Source organism: Hippichthys cyanospilos, chromosome 8, assembly GCF_059441005.1.
Source record: "Hippichthys cyanospilos isolate Australia breed blue-spotted pipefish chromosome 8, RoL_Hcya_1.0, whole genome shotgun sequence".
NCBI lineage: Eukaryota > Metazoa > Chordata > Actinopteri > Syngnathiformes > Syngnathidae > Hippichthys > Hippichthys cyanospilos.
The window spans coordinates 7,956,732-7,976,835 of NC_142376.1; the positions used below are offsets into that span (position 1 = coordinate 7,956,732).

General features: G+C 39.3%; 2 protein-coding genes across 2 annotated transcripts; one reads left to right on the forward strand and one right to left on the reverse strand.

Annotated features, from left to right (window-relative positions):
- Positions 1-21: 21 nt before the first annotated feature.
- Positions 22-7,190, reverse strand: lrit1a (leucine-rich repeat, immunoglobulin-like and transmembrane domains 1a). Its single transcript, XM_088422165.1, has 4 exons — positions 6,879-7,190; positions 4,867-5,327; positions 2,316-2,621; positions 22-1,905 (listed from the first exon to the last, which is right to left on the reverse strand). The coding sequence occupies exons 1-4, from the start codon at positions 6,998-7,000 to the stop codon at positions 851-853; spliced, it is 1,944 nt and encodes a 647-aa protein (XP_088278291.1). The 5' UTR covers positions 7,001-7,190; the 3' UTR covers positions 22-850.
- A 6,136-nt stretch (positions 7,191-13,326) lies between these two features.
- On the forward strand, positions 13,327-20,071 carry rgra (retinal G protein coupled receptor a). Its single transcript, XM_088421644.1, has 7 exons — positions 13,327-13,551; positions 13,727-13,883; positions 15,615-15,736; positions 16,601-16,754; positions 16,817-16,934; positions 19,358-19,471; positions 19,900-20,071. Exons 1-7 carry the CDS (start codon positions 13,473-13,475, stop codon positions 20,041-20,043), a joined length of 888 nt encoding a protein of 295 aa, XP_088277770.1. The 5' UTR covers positions 13,327-13,472; the 3' UTR covers positions 20,044-20,071.
- The last annotated feature ends 33 nt before the right edge of the window (positions 20,072-20,104 follow it).

Consider the following 20,104-nt stretch of genomic DNA (forward strand, 5'->3'; position numbering starts at 1 on the left):
AAAATAATCTGCAAACACACATTTGTATATAGAAAAGTTTATTTGAACTCTATTTAAATCCTCATTGAAATAAAGAAATGCATTTTAATGGAGCAGTGGTGCCTCTAGTTGGCGCAAAAACAAACACACGGAGAAACCGCTGAGGAATAGAAATAGCTCCAATTGTTATTTACACTGCGTCATAGTTCAGTCCTTTCTGTACTTGTCTCCAGCTCCAGCTTGTCTGCATTCACCATGCCTGCGTGTGTGTGTATATATAGACAGATATATCTCCTCTGAGAACGTATGACAGATATATACAGAGGCACAGACTTGACCGTATATGTAAGTGTACACCGTCCATAAAATATTTACAAATCATACACATACATATTGACAATGGAGTGTTTGTTTTTTTTCCCTTTGGGTTGGATCAGACTGTTTCTTCACTGCACCATGCAAGGTCATATATGATTTTGGAAATGTTAGTGGTATGCTATGGAAATATCCAGAAGAATTTTATAAATATCTTCTATACGGATATTTCCATGATGGTGCAGCGCGCAAAGGTTCTCTGATAGAAATTGGCTCGAGGTGGAGGCGGTGTCGGAGGTGTGATCCAGCGAGGAGGAACAGGAGGTGGGGAATCCCAGGGCATGGATGTAGAAGGGTGTCCGGTGGATGCGTTAACGTCAGGATGTGGTCGGACGTGAGGATACGGGTGGTGCTGGGGATACGGATGCTGGTGGAAGTGGGGCTGCGTGTGAGGATGAGAGCGGTGTTTGGGACTGGGACACGGTGCTGGCGGAGCAGCAGGAGAATGAGCGCGCGGAAGGTGACGCGGCGGAGGAGCCGGAGCTGGAGCATGACGTCAGCAGAAGTACTCGTTAGGCTGTCCTTCGATTTTAGCCGTGGCCTCGGAGTCCAGGCTGGAGCGGGCCGACAGCAGCCTGTTGGACTCTTCCGGGTTAATTCTGTTCAAGTATTCCCCTTCCAGTCCTTTGGCTTTGGTCCCGGGTGACAAGGTCTCAAAGGTCACATAGGAATCTTGGATGTCCTTGGATTTTTTCCCCCAATATTTCTGGATGCGCCTCTTCAGGGCGCCGCAACACACAATGACAGTGAGGGGCACGGCGATGATGCAGGCCACAGTGATCACGATCACGTTGATCAACTTCTGGGTGCCCGTAGCGCTGGCCGCCTCATCCGTGGAGAAGATGACACACTGCTCCTTTTTGGGAATCAGCCCCCTCACGCACACGCAGGCAATGTACTTGGTCCTCGGCACCAGGCCTTCAATGGTCACTCGGTTCTGGCCCGCCCCCACATTGATCTTTCTCATGTCCCTCTCGCCAAACACGGCATACAGCACGCTGAAGGCGGTCGTGTTCTTGGCTTTGGGAGCTCGCCAGTTGAGGGAGATCGTATTGTCCGTGTCCCCCACTACCTTCACCGAGCGGACCACCCGGTCCGGGTCCTGCTGCAGGGACGAAGTGTTCGCAGCCAGGTTGCTGAGGTTGGTCTTCTCCAGATCCAGCAGTGTGTCTGCGTTGGATGATGCGGCCGGGTCTGGGGAAGGACTAGGATTGTCTAAACTGGGGTCAGGAATTTCAGGTGGAAGGCCTGGTTCCATGACTGGTGGTGGGGACGTAGGGGGGGAGGTTGGCACCACATATCGGGCCACCAGTTTTTCTTGGTAGGCTGCCTTTCCAACAGGGTTGGATTTTTTTACTTTGGCCTTCTTCTCGCTGCTGGTTTGGTTGCCTTCCGGTTTTGGAGAATTAGATACCACTAAGGAAATAACAGCTTCGGCGTTCCCGGCGTAGTTTGTCGCCTTACACATGTATTTCCCGGAATCTCGGTAGGACACGGCGGGGACACTGAGGATGGACCAGGTGATTCCATCTTTGGAGGTTTCCTGCTGGACTGTGAGAAAGAAACGAGATGTGATCTTAACTCAGGTTCTGTTGTACCGAAATGTTATACTTTGAGTTTGGGGGTTCTTTTTTGTCTCATGTCCTTTAATTTGACTGGCAGTTTCTTACCAAGAGTCAGCTGGGACAGGTGTCAGATTTAATTCTAATATACTGTAGACAAGTGTTTTAGACAAACTAAAAGATGAATAAATCTTTGGTTAATGAATGTGTAGGGGTGGAAATTTTGCCATGTTGACAATCACTTCCAAGGTAAATTAAATGAACTGAACTTTTAGAATTTGTAATTGTACCACATGAATGTGATTTTTTTTGTGCATATTATAGATGATCACGCTCACCTATATTTGTAAATATACATTACAAATAAAATTACACCAACAATCAAACAAGTGTTCTCACCTGTTCCATTCAAGACTCGCTTATCCGCCCTCCGCCATGTCAGGTCCGGAATAGGCACCCCGATCGTTCCACATCGGAGCAGCACATTATTCCCAACGGCGCTCCGGACCCGCGCCACGGCCGTGTGGATTTGCGGTGGCTGACAGCGTCGCAACTCTGCGTCGCTAAACAGAACCCCCGACACGCTCTCGGGTGCTGAGCAGCGCAGCCTGGTGTCGATGAACGCCACGGCCAGAGTGGGAGACTTCTGGAACTGGACCAGGTCATACAGACGACAGTCGCACGCCCACGGGTTGTCATGGAGACCTGAGGGGGAGAGGTTTTACAGGTGAGGAAGGTCGGTGCGATGCGGTGGAGCGGCCTGCAGATGGCCAATGTGGAGGATGTTAATCTTGTAAGAGGATTAACGTTTAATTCATAAACTACTCATGAGCATGACTATGGCAATGATGATGATGATGATGAGGGGACGATTCTGCAGTCATTTTGGATTCATGCCCTTGAACAAACAGCTGCTCTCAGTTTTAAGTTCCAAAATTAGACTTTTGCATGTTACCTTGAGGTACATCTCTCCACAAAGACAATTCGATACGGTTATTGATATGAAGGGTGCAAAACGATTCAAGGTTGGTTCAATTTGAAAAGGGAATGAATTGGTTTGACCCAGTGATATTAAGGTTAGATTTTTTTCTATCTATCTATCTATCTATCTATCTATCTATCTATCTATCTATCTATCTATCTATCTATCTATCTATCTATCTATCTATCTATCTATCTATATACTGCAATGTACAATGAAGGAATTTCTGAAAAAATAAGAAATCATGAAATGAATGGCAAATTTCTATTCTTCCAATTTTTAATTTCTACTTTGTGATAATAAAGCCGCTTCAAGAGAGCAGGCATCTTTAGTACAGACACCTTGAAGTAAAGCCAGATAGCTACCTGATACTGACATTTGGTGATAAGCCCTCGCTCATTCCGAGTATTTCTGTCATGCATGGTGTGCTTCGCAATGTGATCTATTTGAACTTAAGGTCAATTTATCTCAATGTATTCATAAATATGATAGAGACAGCACAGCACAACAATGAATTGCTCTTCCACTGGTAGTTTGCAGATGTTACAATAAACCGCTGATCCAGGGACGCAAGTCAAAGAGCATTCGCACTACATACGCTAGCATCGATAAACCAGTCAGAGAACATTAGGTATGTATGTGCCATACATAAAATGTTTCATTTTATCCCCTTATTTTGATGAGGTTCGCCCTATTTCTAAATTTAGTCCAGAAATATACCCCATAATTGAGACCTAATAATACGGTGCACGTATGGTGTGGAAACTACGTTGCATTCTTTCAAAATTATGCCACAAGATAGAAGCAGTGTATTTGACAACATCCGGACACCATCGGTTCAACTCACGGGGAAAATAGAGGCATCAGTTGTTATTTCCCTTTCTTTTCCAACCTTGAGTCGACATTAGTAAATTAAGCGTTTGATGTCCATTGATTAAAATCCTGGAATTTGGTCAGTTGTCAACCCAAGTCTTGGGTTGTTTGTGTTGACAAATTACCCATTTGACTGGACCCAAGTGGTAGTCATCCCCTTTGTGACTCAGTAAATGTCTTGAAATGAACCCAAATTAGATTATTTTTCACCCCACTGTTTTTACAGTTGTAAAAAAGTAAAAGTAGCTTTCCCAAGACCCGGAAAGTAATCAACTTGTTGGGTTATATTACCCATTTGACCCCATGCTCCTAAGTTGTTTTTGTTGGGCAATTATTTTGTGTCAAATAGACCCAGGTGGCGGTGAGCCCCTTTCTGAGACAGTAAAAGAATTTAAATGAAGCCAAATTGAGTCCTACTGACCCAAGTGGCAGTCGTTCCATTTTTGACCGAGTAAGTGAGTTGAAATGAACACAAAGTGGGTTATTTTTCCACCCAACTGTTTTTGTGATGGAAGTTGCTAACACACTATCCTGAGAGTAACCAAATTGTTGGATCAAATTACCAGTTTGACCCCATGCTCCTGGGTTATTTGTGTTTGGTACTTTTTTTTGCAGGATCAAACTGACCCAAGTCACGGTAAGTCTCGTTTGACCCAGTAAAGGAGTTGGAATGAAGCCAAATTGGGTCAGTTATCCATCGACTGTTTTTACAGTGGAAGTTACTTACCCAGGGTCTTGAGAATAACCAAGTTGTTGGGTCAAATTATCCATTTGACCCCATCTTCCTGGGTTGTGTTGGCTAATTAGTTTTGGCTTAAACAGACCCAGGTGGCAGTCAGTCCCTTTTTTGACCCAGTGAGATGAAATGAACACAAAGGGGGTTATTTTTCACCCAATTCTATTTTTTTTAACCGTGGAAGTTGCTTACCCAGGATTTTGGGAGTAACCAAATTGTTGTCTAAAATTACCCATTTAACCCCGTGCTGCATAGTTTTAGGTCATTTTTTTGGGAGGGGGGTATCAAATTGATCCAAGAGACGGTGAGTCCCTCTTTGACCAAGTGAATGAGTTCATTTTATAGTGTAGGTTGCTCACCCAGGATAATTTTGGAGCTCTCGGGTCCTTGGGCGGGTTTGGCCGCCAACCAGTTAGCCATCACTGTGACGGGCAGCGTTAGCAGACTGTTGCTGGACAGGTCCAGGTAGGTGAGGTTCCTGATGTGCGTGGTGGCCTCCGCGGGAAGCGAGGTGAGCTGGTTGTTGTGCAAGTCCAGAAGTCTGAGACTGGGCATGTCGGTGAGCGACTCCCAGGGGAAGGCGGCCAGCGCGTTGCCGTCCAGGCGCAGCTCCTCCAGGCTGAAGAGTCCGCGGAAGCTGTCGGCGCCCAGCACGGACAGCGCGTTGAAGGACATCCACAGGAACTCCAGACCCGAGAGGTAGTTGAAGGCTTCGCTCGGTATCCGCTGGATGGCCGTCTTCTCGATGCGGAGCTTGGACGTGTCCACCGGGAACCCGACAGGCACAAGCGAGATCTCAGGGTCGTTGCAAATCACGCTCCTGGTGGAAGGGAAATGGACAGAAAACACAACATCAACCGCATTGTACTAACTGGACACAACTATCAATTATCTACAATTAATCAACAATTATTTCTGACAATTGGTTAATAGTTTAAATAGCTTTTTTAGCTCCACAGCTAATATACACATTTGCTTTTATTTTCAAAAGCAGTGATCAAAAGTCCAATTTTTGAATAAAGACTTGGAAAATAAACCATGTTTTTTTAACTGATTCATTAATAAAGCGACAAAATAATCTACTAGAAAATTATCCTTAGTTGCAGCCCTGATATGGTTTGATATAAGCTGATTCAACAATTCAATATATGCTAAGATCTTTGGACACTATGAGATACGATAGGCTACGAGACGATACAATGATAACACACTGTGATTTGTTACAATACACTAAGATAAGAGTCAGATGCATTAAGATACGATGAGATATGATTCACGAAAATATGTAGATGATGAAATACAATACTTTCCGATCATATTCACTAATGTGCAATTACGCTGAGGAAGAAGATAGTAAGGCAATTACGATGTTATAAGATATTACACATTAAGATACTATGATTCACGAAAATTTGATGAGCTATGATGAGATACGCTACTCCAAACACTAATATGAGTTATGCTGCGGTACAATATAGAAGACTCAAAATGATATTATAAGACATGATACACTAAAATATGATTGGATATGATGTGATCATTCACCAGATTTGAAATGATCCAAAGAGATACAGCTAGATACAATATGCTAAGAAAAAATATATACTAGCATTATCTGAGAGTGGTTCCCAAACATTGTTCAATAATGTTGTAGATTAAAATAAAAAAGATTTAAACCTAGCCATCCACATCTGAATGATCAAATTTAGGAATTCAGCAACTCCAAAAGACAGATTGTATAACATCTGTTTTATTTCTGGCTCGTCCGCCGGAAAATTGCTTCGCTAATGACGATATGCATCCCCATAAAGCTTGGCAAAATCAAAGCACACAACATTTTGCAAAAGAATTACAGAAATTAGAAATAAGTTCCTTCCTGTTCCAATTAATTTGTTATTAATTTGAAAAGAGATCTGCAATGTTCCTGTAACATAACATCAACACTACAAAGCATGTTAAAATCTTATGTATCCTCTAAAGTGCCATCAAGTATGATTTGACATCCTAAAATGAGTTGAGCTATGATATGATAAAATATAACAATCCTGTCTAAGAAACTGATACATGTGATTTTTTTTATTGTATTTATGAAACCAATATTGCAAAAAAAAAATTTGAGGTAATGATTTAAGAAGAATCATGTGAATGTAGAGTGTTTTTTTTTCTTGTTGGACCTGGTTAGTGTTCGTAATGAACTGGCCCTGTAAAGTCCCAATATTTGATGGCGCCCTCCAAGGTTGTGCACAGGTGAAAGCAGAGTTAGAAAGCAAACTTGAAAGTGCCTTTGCAAGATAACCCTGCATGAAATAAAATTGGACCGCCATGCACTTACTGATCCTTCCTGTCCGGTAAACGCCCGCTTTGCCCTTACCTGGCCTTGGAGCCGTCACTCAAGTTGTGGTAAAAACAGCTGCACTGGGACGGGCAGCTGCTCACCGGGGAAAAAAGTCCAGCCGCGGCCACGTAGAGCCCCACCACCAGGACGGGGAACATTTTTGGCCCACTTTTACGCAGCGCGCCCAACACGCAGTTGCACACTTGGCATCCAACTTTTCTCCCCTCTGGTCATCCGCATGGCTTCTCTCCACCACTCTGCTGTCCCATTGTGATCAGACGGGCTATGAGTCCCCAGATAAAAAGGATGGACGAGGATTAGTACGGGGACTGGCGTTCTTTTCATCTGGATGCGTATATTGCATCCTGCAATCCGATAGGCTGCGCGGAGACGTCCCCTGTTTATTATCACAGAGGGAGGGAAAAACACACACACAAACACACACACACTTCCGAAATGGTCATAATCCTCTGTGATGTTTGGATGATGTTTTTTTTTTCTTCTTTTCCTCTCAAATGTAGTTTGTTCATTTGAGCCGTGCCGTGACTGTTAATCTGCAAGCGGACGTCGCTGTGTTGTACCACAAGGTGGCCCCTGCATATCGCAGCCCAAGGGCGCCAGTGCAGATGTTAATAGCACTTTTTTTTTTTTTTAAATCAAAGTAGCCTTCAGCTGTAATCAAGTTTCCGTTTTTCCATTTCCTTTTATCATAGTTTTGTTATGACTTATAAAAGTTGAATAAAAGTGAAAATGTAATTGATTATCTTGTCATTCTGAAAATTGGGATAATCGGTACCCCTTGGGGATACATCAGGGAATACGTTATATTTTAAAAGCAAATGTAATTTGACAGGAATTAAATATTTTCTTTTCAAAATAAACACTAAATTGCCTTTTAGTGTCTCCTCTGCAAATTGTTGTATGCTTTTAGTTGGTTACATTTCCTATACAGTAGAATTGCATTGTCATTTGTGACGCAATTTTCCAGAAATAAAAACAACAACACTATCTTCTAAATCTTGCTAAATGAAATACACCTAGAGATACCACTACAGATGTAGTTTCAAAGTTTAATAAAGTGCTTGTCTAAAAAAATACTTTCAAGGAGTTTCATAATTGGAAAAAGGTTGAGATTCACTTAGTATCTCTACTAGAGTTGTTTTTTTCACTCAACAATCTTGGTTAATCAGATATAAGGTTCACAATATACTGTAGTTAGTTATGTGTTGCATTCAATGCTCCTTTTTCCAGCCTAAAAAAAGAAGTGTTGACAGAAGAACATGAGATGACAAGAAGCAGTAATGTTCAACATTCCTAGTAATGTAAATCTGGTGTTATACCGGTGGCACCGTTCTCCAATGCTTTGTTTTGGATGTTACCACTTTGCCCGTATTAGTGACAAAAAAGAAAAAGAGCTACTCGAGTAGCCACTAGGTGGAAGGATACTTTGGATATCAACTCAATAACCTATTTGGCAACAGTCCCGGGCTACTAGTGCCAAGAACCTCCGACTATAAAGCTTTTGTTTCATTCTGAGAATTGTGTGTATTTGTAGCTGGACTTTGGACTCCTTAGACCTTTCAAGACCATGGGTTATTGCCCTGAAACGTGTGTCTACTCTAGAACCATCTCTGGGGAAATGTTCAAAGGTATAATTACATGATAGGATACGACAGGAACGCATAGGATAGGATAGGATAGGATAGGATAGGATAGGATAGGATAGGATAGGATAGGACAGATTATCAGATAGGTGGTAAAGGTTAGGTGAGGACAAGACAGAATGAAAAGGATAGGATAGGACAGAACTATGATCAGATAGGTGACAAAGGTTGGGTAAGGACAAGACAACAATGAAAAGGACAGGACAGGATCATCAGCAGATAGATGGTGTAGGTTAGGTAGGAACAGGAGAAGACAGGATAGGACAGGACAAGACAAGAAAGGACAGGATTATTATCAGATAAATGTCGAATTTAGATAAGGACAAGACAAAACGGGATAGGATAGGATTATTAGCAGATATGTGGTGTAGGTTAGATAGGAACAGGAGAAGACAAGAAAGGACAGGATTATTATCAGATAAGTGGCATAAATTAGATAAGGACAGGAAAAAAACAGAATAGGATAGGATAGGATAGGATAGGATAGGATAGGATAGGTCAGAACTATGATCAGATAGGTGGCAAAGGTTAGGTAAGGACAAGACAACAATGAAAAGGATAGGACAGGATCATGAGCAGATAGAAAGTGTAGGTTAGGTAGGAACAGGAGAAGAGAGGATAGGACAGGACAAGACAAGAAAGGACAGGATTATTATCAGATAAGTGGCGTAAATTAGATAAGGACAAGAAAAAAAGGGATAGGATAGGACAGGATTATTAGCAGATAGGTGGTGGAAGTTAGATAGGAACAGAAGACTGAATAGGACAGGACAAGACAAGAAAGGACAGGATTATTATCAGATAAGTGGCGTAAATTAGATAAGGACAAGACAAAAGGGGATAGGATAGGACAGGATTATTAGCAGATACAGTAGGTGGTGGAAGTTAGATAGGAACATGAGAAGACTGAATAGGACAGGACATGACAAGAAATTATTAGGATTATTATCAGATAAGTGGCGTAAATTAGATAAGGACAAGTCAAAACGGAAGAGGATAGGATAGGAAAATTTAGGACGGAATAGGATGGGATAGGATGGGACAGGATTGAGCAAAATGAAATGGACAGAATTTTAGAATAGGAATATCGAACAAGACAGGACAGACTAAGGTAGGGCACCAATGTCCAACCGGGAGAGGAGTATGACTTGCCGTTCCATCGTACCACGGTATAGGCCCAGGATCTTATGGGCTAAAAGATACGATCGTGCTGTATATGCTAATAATCAGATCAGATTATATGAACGCACTATAATGGGTGAAAGAAGGATATTGTAGGACATTCAAGGTCAAAGCCAGCTGCTATCGGAAAAGTTTGTGTAGGATAGGCAAAGGTGGAATAGGTATAATATGAATGTCACTCTCACATTCACAAATCGTAGTAATCCATAATCTGAATTCAGATTAAAGTTTTATTTCACCTTTTTTTGTATGTTAATTCCTTGTGAATAAGTATGCATTGAGATTGCGAAGGCCTGCAGTGAGCCTCTTAACCTCTTGGGCAATGGATTGTTAGAAGAAATTCAAACATTCCATGTATCGCAAGACGTTAATCTCTTAAATTTGCTACAAATCATGTATTGGACTCCATTTATTTGCAATGTCATTCTTACCACGGCAAAAAAAGTTGCAACGTAATCCTTCCGTCGAATTATTGGTTGTGTGCCGAATAAACTTTTTTAGACTTGTTTTTTTTTTTTTTTTTACTGCATGCCGTTGCCTTTAAGAGGCGGGGCATGCTGGGGTGGCCTTGACATGGGCTAGCGCTCGACTGAGTGAGTGTCTGAAGGTGAGTTGTGGCTCACAGCAATTCTTGTGTGAATGTGCTCATTGTGTTTCACTGATATAATAAATGTCTGAAAAGTACATTGGCAAAAATGGCTCTCCTTTCCCCACTTTAAGGGCATTACAGTAATATACCATAGAAATCCATACGCTTTCATTAATCCATTCCTAGTCATAGTTTTAATATTTGTTTTGAAGCATTCATACATTCAATCATATATATATATATATATATATATATATATATATATATATATATATATATATATATATATATATATATATATATATATATATATTTATTTTAATTTTTTTAAGTGTTTTGCTAAAAGAAGCTCTAAAACCAGATGGAACTAAAATGAATTAACATTCACTGCCATTCACTTTCACTTATTTAACATTCACTTTCTATTTGTTTGGTTTTTTTAACGAGTTCAGAAATTCAATACCAGTATGTTCAAATATCTATTTATATACTTTGGTACTTTTACATATAAAGTAATTGATTATGTTTGGCAATCGAGTACAGGAGTGATTTATTTCTTTATGCATTCAAATGCTAAAGAAATTAATTACTTTAGTACTTTGATACTAGACTACAAAAGTAATTAATTAGTTGTGTACTTTGATACAAAAAAATAAATGATAACCTTTAGTATTTCAATACCCAAAATAATTGGTTACTTTTAGTACCTATAGCAATCATTTACCAACATTGTAGTAATTGATTACTTGAATATTTGATTACCTTCAAGTCCATTACTTTAGGCCTCAATTACTTAGAGTAATTGATTACTTTAGTTCTTCAATACAGTAATTAATGACATTTGGCAATCAAGTGCTGTAGTAATCAAGTGCTAAAGTAATGAATTAGTTTGGTACTTTAATACTCAAGTAAATGATTACCATTAGTATTTTAGTACCAACATTAATTGATTACTTTTAGTTAAGGTCAACTGTTACTAACATACTTGAACATACTAAGAATACTTGAACACTTGATTACCTTCAAGTTCATTTCTTTAGTACTTGATTACTTAGAGTAATTGATTATTATAGTTTTTATAGTTTTTTTTAACCACTTTTAGATCCTCCTTTTGACAAATACTTGATTTTTTTTATATGAAAGAGTAGCTAAAATTGAATGTCTGACCTCCTAAAAACATGTAAAAATATGTCTTAAAACAAACACAACTTTGCAATGAGTTGTTCCAATTAATTTGCTCTTAATTTATAGGAGCAGAAAAAAAACATTTAATTAGATTTTCTGAGAAGAACAGAGGACCATCACTCAACTGATAACTGTTTGCGTTTTTTGGGGGGGGCGCTGAGAAGTCAGTGACGAATAGAAACAATTGAGGATCTTTTACGAGTGCCCTTTGCACTTTTGTCACCTACATTTCACAACATTCCTGATCTTATAATCTGGAGACCGAACAAGCACAATGTCAGGTTTGTTCACCCCGCGAGCAAAAGCTGCGAATGATGACGTTGTCGTTACACCAAACATGACAAATCCACACAGGAAAGTCTGGTTCGGATGGCATTTTTTTCACATTGGGTGTGATTATCTTAAGGTTCGTTAGGCTGAACGTTTGACCTTAAAATCAACTCCTCAGACTACTACTAACGCCGAACACGTGTCTGTAGGTTTAACTGTGTTATATATATATATATATATATATATATATATATATATATATATATATATATATATATATATATATATATATATATATATATATATAAGTTTTTATATAACATAAGTTTTTAAAAAAAAGGGACATCCCTGGGGAGACTTGAAGGAAGTCCAGGGGGTACTTGAGATTCAAATAAAACTAACAAGCAAAATCCTTTAAGAATAATTACTGAATTAATTTGATGTTTTAGGACAATATAAGTGCATAAAACAAATGTTATGTTGTGTCGGTTGTTTAATTTCAATATTTTAAAAACTTAGATTCTCTGCCATACTAGAATGATTCAACCCAACTTGTCACGTGCCTCCTCTCGTTACCTGTCAAATTCATGATTTATTTTTGTAAACAAATGTCTACTATGATCCTAAAAGATGACACTTTAAATTGAAGATTTTTCTGTGGAAAAATATTTAATTATAATGATGTGTTTTTTGAGAACAGGTCTGACACTTTATGTTGATTTTTTTTTGTGGTTAAATATGTATTAACAATTCAGTTAATGTCTTATTTTTGTGAACATATCTCTACGTAATCCCAAAAGAAGACGATTTATGTTTAATATTTTTCTGTAAACAAGTATTTACTGTATTTATGATTATTTCTTTTTGAGAGCACGCCTGATACTTTATGTTGGTCAAATATTTATTGATAGTTATTTCTTTTTGATAACAGATATCTTATATGATCCAAAAGAGGCCACTTTATGGTGATTATTTTTTTGTGGACCAATACAAATGAAGTTTGAAAGGTTCTAAAGTTTAATAAGTCAGACACCAATGGCATGTTTTAAGTCTTTTTTTTTTTTTTGCAATGGTTAAGGGGTTCTTGGCTGGTTTCACAGGGGGTACATTACTAAAAAAAAAAAGATTGGTGGTTGAGAACAACTGGCGTAAGGAAAAGGAACATCTGTGATGCATGACTCCCGAATGTGGAGGAGGATGAAGATTTATATAAGCTATACAGTACGTTTGTAGCCGATGAGAGGAAAATTCCGAGCATTTGATGCTTTTATAGCTGTTTTTTTTTTCTCACTGGCCGCTGGAATCACGGACACCTGTTGTGCGCATGTAAATTTCGCAAGCTCGCCTCGCCGTTTGACATCATCCTTCCTCGCCATCCTCCGCATCCTCGCCGCCGCACACAGACACACGCACGAGCCGGCTCACAAAAGGCTCGTTGTGTAACTAATTGAAGGGCTTTGCCGTGCACGGCGGAGGGGCAAATACGCTTTAGCCGAAAGGGTTGCGCGGTTTTAAGACATTCCTGCGCGGATTGGGGCGACACGACGCGAGGAGGGTGGTGGCTTTACATAATAAACGGCATGCATTTCACGTGAAATGGCCCTTTAAAAAGCCAGCGCCCTCCAATCAGGCCGATCGAGGCACTGCGTAAACAGGCGGACGGAGAGGAGGCGAGCGTTTGCGTTTGCGTGCGTGCGTGCTTTGGTTGTTGTGCGTGCAAGTGACAAATCGGCTCCGAGGATGGTCTCGTCGTACCCTTTACCGGAGGGCTTCTCCGAGTTTGACGTCTTCTCGCTGGGATCGTGTCTGCTGGTCGAAGGTGAGCGTGCGAGTCGAGCCCGCATCCAACATCAGTGGGCGTGGGTGCGCGCGCGCGCGCGTGCGGTCCGGTGCATTCCTTCATACTCTGCAATTACCGCGGGAGGGGGGTTATATTTACTTTTCAATGGTTTGCTCCATTCCGACGAGTGACAGCTGTCGTTATGCCCCGAAAGGTTTGATGGGCTTCTTCTTAAACGCGGTCACCATCGCGGCTTTCCTCAAAGTGAGGGAGCTGAGGACCCCCAGCAATTTCCTCGTCTTCAGTTTAGCCATGGCCGACATGGGCATCTCCATGAACGCCACAGTTGCGGCTTTCTCCAGCTTCCTCAGGTGAGCACGTCCGCACGCTTCTCGCTGTCCACCGTTTGGATCATTGTGAAGACGCTACTTTCATTTTGGAGGCTGAAAAGACTCAAGATGGGAAATGTGTTAAAATATGCATTCTTGACTTTTATGGCCACGTGATTGCACAGTGTTTCTAAAATGGTATTCTTTTTAATACATATACATTTTTCTTTATAATAATGACAAACATAAATCAATATAAATCAACCATCAACAAATGTTTTTACAGGGTTTTTACAGGTTAGTCTGGAACTGAAAAAAATAACTGAAGATATATCAAAGCATCTGAAAAAAAAGTCGGTCTTTATTTGAACTAGAATCATTCAATCAACTTTACTGATGAAAAAACATAACTTGTATGATAGGGCTAAAAATTGTCATTTAAGTTGCAAAATGTGTTAAAATATAAATTGCAGACATTTATGGCAATGACGTGACAGCACCGTGCTTCTGGAAAACCTTTCTCCCATTATCTAGAAAAAAATGTTATGAGTGTGTATACTTAAAATGCTATTCTTCTTAATACTAACAAAAAAAAAAAATCAATACAAATCAACCTTCAACAAATGTTTACTTTTTACAGGGTTTATACAGGTTACAGGTTAGTCTGAAACGGAATGAAATAACTTACTTCAGTCCTTATTTAAACTGAAGAATTATTTTTGACCAACTTTACTAGTGTAAAAACAGAACTTGTATTACAAAGACTAATAACAGTCATTTAAGTTTAGAAAACGTTATCGCACAGTGCTTCTGAAAAGAGTAAACCGTTTGTCTGTCACAAATGTTCTTGAAAGTGAAATACAACTGAACTGTCCTACACAAATATCCTGCACTAACTTAAAAAAAACTATTTAATTCAGTGATTATTATCACTACATTGTATGAAAATGTTCATTGAACTCCAAAGTGACAAACTTAGTGCAAAAATTAGCGCTAAACGCTAAATTTAACCAAGCATCAAAAGTTTAAGTTGGGTAAACTAATCAAATATTTTTTCAATGTAAAAATGTTCATTTCCACAGAAATCAAGATTTGAAAACAAATTGCACCCTGTATTGCCATAAACGTCAAAAGTTTATCATTTCAAGTTGTTTCAACTCAAATAATTGTTTTAAGGCCCAAAAATACATTGTGTATCTTTATTTAAATACAGAGTACTTTTTTCAATCAAATGAATATTTTTGGAGGAATTTGAAAGTGGATTCTGTCAACCACAGTAAAAATATTAGAAATAAACCAGTTAGTATTGTTACAAATGACTTTTTCTGAATTTTCATGTGCTTGATTGTGAAAGACATGTCAACTAAAATTCATTCCAATTGATAAAAATGCGAGATGATTTAACATTTCCATTCTATTTTTGTGTATAATTTCTATTCAGCTTGTTTATTGTTTTTATTACTTTTTAAACATGGCTGTGACCTGTGCATCTCTTAGTCAGGGATCATAAAAGTGTTATATTTACATATATACATATATATTTAGATATATATGTATATTCTTTTTATTTTTCTATGTTGGATACACATAAGATTCATTTTTGTTTGTGTGTGCATTTGTGTGTGTTTTTAAAAGGGAGAAAGAATAACCAAACACATATTGGTAACACAACTGAACCCACACCGGAGAAATAATAATTATCAACGCTGCATGCTCCTTGCATAAAATAATTGAAAGACACCCCCCCCCCCCCCCCCCCCCCCATCCTGACAGGTACTGGCCATACGGCTCAGAGGGATGTCAGACTCACGGCTTCCAGGGTTTTGTGACGGCTCTCGCCAGCATCCACTTTATTGCTGCTATCGCTTGGGACAGATATCACCAGTACTGCACAAGTGAGTCACATTGCGGAAGATGTGAAATTATACTGCTCAATTGCATTTTGAGTACATCTAAAATTGTATTCTTTATAACATTACAAATGAAAAAAAGCAACATTAATCAACTTTCAGTAACTTTTAACTACTTTTTTACAGCCTTTATACAGGTTACAGGTTAGTCTAAAACTGAAAAAAGTGCAGCAAAATGCCTGATTTTATTTATTTTTTTTAAGTTACACTACACAGGGTAAAACCAAAGCCCTTTCCCTGGGGTCACCCCTCAACCCCTCCACCTGGCTGGGGGTGACGGCCCACTATTTAAGAAAGACTGCATTAGGGTTAGAAAAAAAACTTTCGATGAAAAACAGTGACAATTAAGAAAAGATTTTTTTTAATTGAGAAAGTTAACAATTTACATAATTTCAGAATTACTAAAATACAAACTCAAAGTGTTTTTTGCTATAATATATTCTGTCCCCCCTCCCCTAATTAACCTACACCCGCGAAATTAGGAATAAGCAATTCAACACTGACTTTCCATCATCTAAGAAGGCTGCCTGGGACGTATTTTTTTCTAATAGTCCGGACATGAAATCCCAGATACTTATGTATCAAATTGATACTTATGTACATTAAGGACATTATTTTCCAAATACTTAAGAGTTAAATTGATATTTAAGTGTCTGCGTCAGGACTATAAAAAAAAAAAAAAAAGTGAAACTACGTTTCTGGCATTGAATGAGTTGATTTTCATTCCACAAGACACTGGAGTGAGCACATAGCAAATCAATGTGGCATTTTGACTGGCAAAGGGTTGTTACTCCTTCCCGCAAAATGAACAAAACACTCACCAATCAAGAAACTGGACCTTCTTTCTAGGGACGAAGCTCCAATGGAGCAGCGCCATCACTCTGGTCATCTTCATCTGGATTTTCTGCGCCTTCTGGTCTGCCATGCCTCTCATTGGCTGGGGCGAGTACGACTACGAGCCCCTTAGGACCTGTTGCACTCTGGACTACAGCAAGGGCGACAGGTAGTGAGACATTGCATATATCACCCCCGTTTGTCGTACTTACGTCCACTGTGTCCACATAGGAACTATGTCTCCTACTTGATCCCTATGAGCGTCTTCAACATGGCCATCCAGGTGTTTGTTGTCATGTCCTCCTACCAGTCCATTGCACAAAAATTCAAGAAGACTGGAAACACTAAGGTTAGTACAAGTACAAACACTCGTTTTCTGGAATTCTTGTCGTCATTCCAGCTTATCTTCTGGACTGTTTGCCAGTCAAGCGAGCGGCCGTCAAGGCGCCAATGCATAAAATGTGCTGTTGCGCCATAATACAGGAAGTAGGGATCCACCTTGGACTGCTTGCCAGCAAATCGTAGGACACATAAAAACAAACAAACTTTCATTGCTCCATAATAGAGCAAGCAAGAATACACCTTATGATATCATATAATGTATAATAGCTTTGATGGGTTTTAATTTAGCAAGCTTAATTAGCTTAGATGTTATGCTGTATACAAAAAGGGATACTAAACTTTATGCATCAATTTTCAACAGTAAAAAGTTCATACTTTGTCTATCATTCATTTTAGCTAAATTATTTTTGAATGTTTATCTTTAATTCCTTCAGTGCCAAGCGTTATTGGAAAAGGAAACCTCAAGAGGGCTAGTATATTTTGAATGTTCACTCACCTTTCAAGGCCAACAGAATATTGTGTGCTATGTCTATGTAAATAAGGGTGGTATGTGAAAGATTGACTTCCATTCTTCAGTTTAGGTCGGTAATAGCTGTGTTGTAAGTGTGGAAACACTGCCATCCAATGGTCATAGTTACCACTACAGTGCTCAATTGGCTTATAATAGGTAAGCATTTGTCAAGGATGTCAGCAACCCTTCATTAAAAAAAAGGATTTGTCCAGAGTTGTATTTTTTATTGTTGTTAGTATTTTAAAAGACGAGAATTCTCGTCCATGGCACTGAAGGAGTTAAAAACACATTTGTGACATGACTGAAAATGAAATCCCATGCTCAAGCTTATGGAATCAACCAATCGCGGTTCGCTCTGTTTCTAGTTTTGCTCATGTGATGTCGCAGGCCCTACACCACGAGCTCAACTTTCAGTTGTAAAAGACGTTGCACGTGATACAATTCAAATTTGGACCATGGTAACCAACAGAAGCGGAATCCGCAAGCCCACTGTGCTTTGAAGTGACTCAGTAGCAGAAACCGCAGGAATTCTGCCATCACACACACACGCGCACACGCATTCCTCATTGAGAACGACACAACACATTATGTAGGTCATCATCAATACACGACCCAGTGATTCTGTTAGCAATGAGGACAGGAGATGCTGCTCCAACAATGCATGTGTCATGAAAAAAAATGCGGTGGAAAACGCCATGACATGAGCGGAGGATGATTGCTGTTAAACTCGTTAGTTGCTGCAAATGTTTTATATCACTCGAGAAAAAATGTCTTGGTAAAAACACTTTATTTTGGAAGTAAAAACAAAAGGCTTCATGGCAACATGATTATGCCACCACATGTGACCCATGAAACTTTGTTGGACTGTCAGACATTTCAAGTTTGTAGGCTAGCTAACGGTTAGCAGCTAAGTTAGTGCTGAAATGATCTTAACTAATTAATCACTAATTATTTATGATTAATCACACTATTGAGCAACTATTTTCTACAAAGCTTTTAATAGATATTTACTTGAGCAAAATGATGGAATTAATGTAAATTTATCAAGTAAAAAATATTTTGTTTCAAAGACTGCTTGGCTTCGCAAAGTACCCTTTTTTTCCCCATTGAGCCGTGAAGCAACTTTTAAAGTAAAATTATGCAAACATTCACCTCTGTGTGGCTTTCTTCCAGTGAAGAGTCGAAGTTTGTTTGGAAACCAAGCAGCGTTAAACTGTCACAAGAAGTAAATAAAACAGAAGCGCGGTTAAAAAAAAAAAAAAAAGCTCTATAAGATTGTAATTAAGCTCCAGCTAACTTTGGCAGCCCTAATATATATATATATATATATATATATATATATATATATATATATATATATATATATATATATATATATATATATATATATATATATATATATATATAGGGATAATGTGAAGCTAATGAATTAGCAGTAGGCTTTATGAACTAGCATAAAGAGATGTATTCTCAAGGGGTTAATCCTGCACTCGCCGCTTCTCAGTAATATCTTGGATTACTTAGCATATGACTGCAATGGTGGTACCACTTTTCAACTAGATTGCTCTTATGATGTAGTTATTAAGGGTTTACAACAAACGGTGACTCCCTGATTGTTTACCGTTTATTGATGATTGTTATTTTTATAATAGTATTTTCAAAATTAGCTTTTTTTCTATGCAATTTTTAGGTTAGTTAGAATCAGTCATGTCATAGAATTGTGCAAAAACTATCTAGTTTCATAGTGAACCGCTGATTCATAGATTTTCAACTAGAGAACTTACATGAATTATAACTGTATAAATTCCTTTTAAAACCATTATAAACCTTTCACTTGAAATGTTTAAGTGTAGCTAATAGTACAATGCGCTGTCCAAATCCCATGATCCGGCTCTGACTCGTGCCTTTACCCTCTGCAGTTCAACCCAAATACTCCGCTTAAGACCATGCTGCTGTGCTGGGGCCCCTACGGCCTTCTGGCCTTCTACGCAGCAGTGGAGAACGCCAACCTGGTCTCACCCAAGCTCAGGATGGTAAGAGCGGACATCCAGTATGACGCACACACCTTATGAATGAAGAATGAGGTTTAACTGTTGCTAGGAAAGACTAAGACAGCATCGTGTAACAAAGAATAATACTGTGTCAGTATATTGATTTGCTCCTCTGGAGTACCTCAAGGATCAATGATAGGGCCATAACTATTTATACTTTACATGAATTTGATTTGCAGGGTTAGGGATATTATGTATAAACGTCATTTTTGCAGATAGAAAACATTTGTTCTGATCCGGTAAAATAAAATAAAAGAGTTTTGGTGTGGCGTTGAAAGGAAGCAACAAATTCTCAAGATGAATGTTGCTGTAGCCTATATTTTGATATATGTCCCGGTAAACTGGCAGAAGTCAAACCTCGTCTTTGGAGTTGTAACAGGCATCTTCTTTCCTGTGCACGTGTGCCGCAGATGGCCCCCATCCTGGCTAAGACTTCCCCCACCTTCAACGTCTTCCTGTATGCTTTGGGGAACGAGAACTACCGAGGAGGCATCTGGCAGTTCCTCACGGGGGAGAAGATCGAAGTGCCTCAAATTGACAACAAGTCCAAATAAAGTTAACATTGCAAATGTTGCACAGCCATTTCGCTTGTGGTGGTGGTGGTTTTCTCGCACA

What these genes read in the sequence shown, in the direction of transcription:
- lrit1a (XM_088422165.1), bottom strand. Translation starts at nt 7,000, where the DNA reads ATGTTCCCCGTCCTGGTGGTGGGGCTCTACGTGGCCGCGGCTGGACTT. An exon ending in AGTGACGGCTCCAAGGCCAG is followed by an intron (nt 5,328 to 6,878) that starts GTAAGGGCAAAG and finishes CCCTTCCACCAG; the next exon opens with GAGCGTGATTTGCAACGACC. An exon ending in GCGAGTCTTGAATGGAACAG is followed by an intron (nt 1,906 to 2,315) that starts GTGAGAACACTT and finishes TCTTTCTCACAG; the next exon opens with TCCAGCAGGAAACCTCCAAA.
- rgra (XM_088421644.1), top strand. Translation starts at nt 13,473, where the DNA reads ATGGTCTCGTCGTACCCTTTACCGGAGGGCTTCTCCGAGTTTGACGTC. An exon ending in AGAAGACTGGAAACACTAAG is followed by an intron (nt 16,935 to 19,357) that starts GTTAGTACAAGT and finishes TACCCTCTGCAG; the next exon opens with TTCAACCCAAATACTCCGCT. An exon ending in TCTCACCCAAGCTCAGGATG is followed by an intron (nt 19,472 to 19,899) that starts GTAAGAGCGGAC and finishes CGTGTGCCGCAG; the next exon opens with ATGGCCCCCATCCTGGCTAA.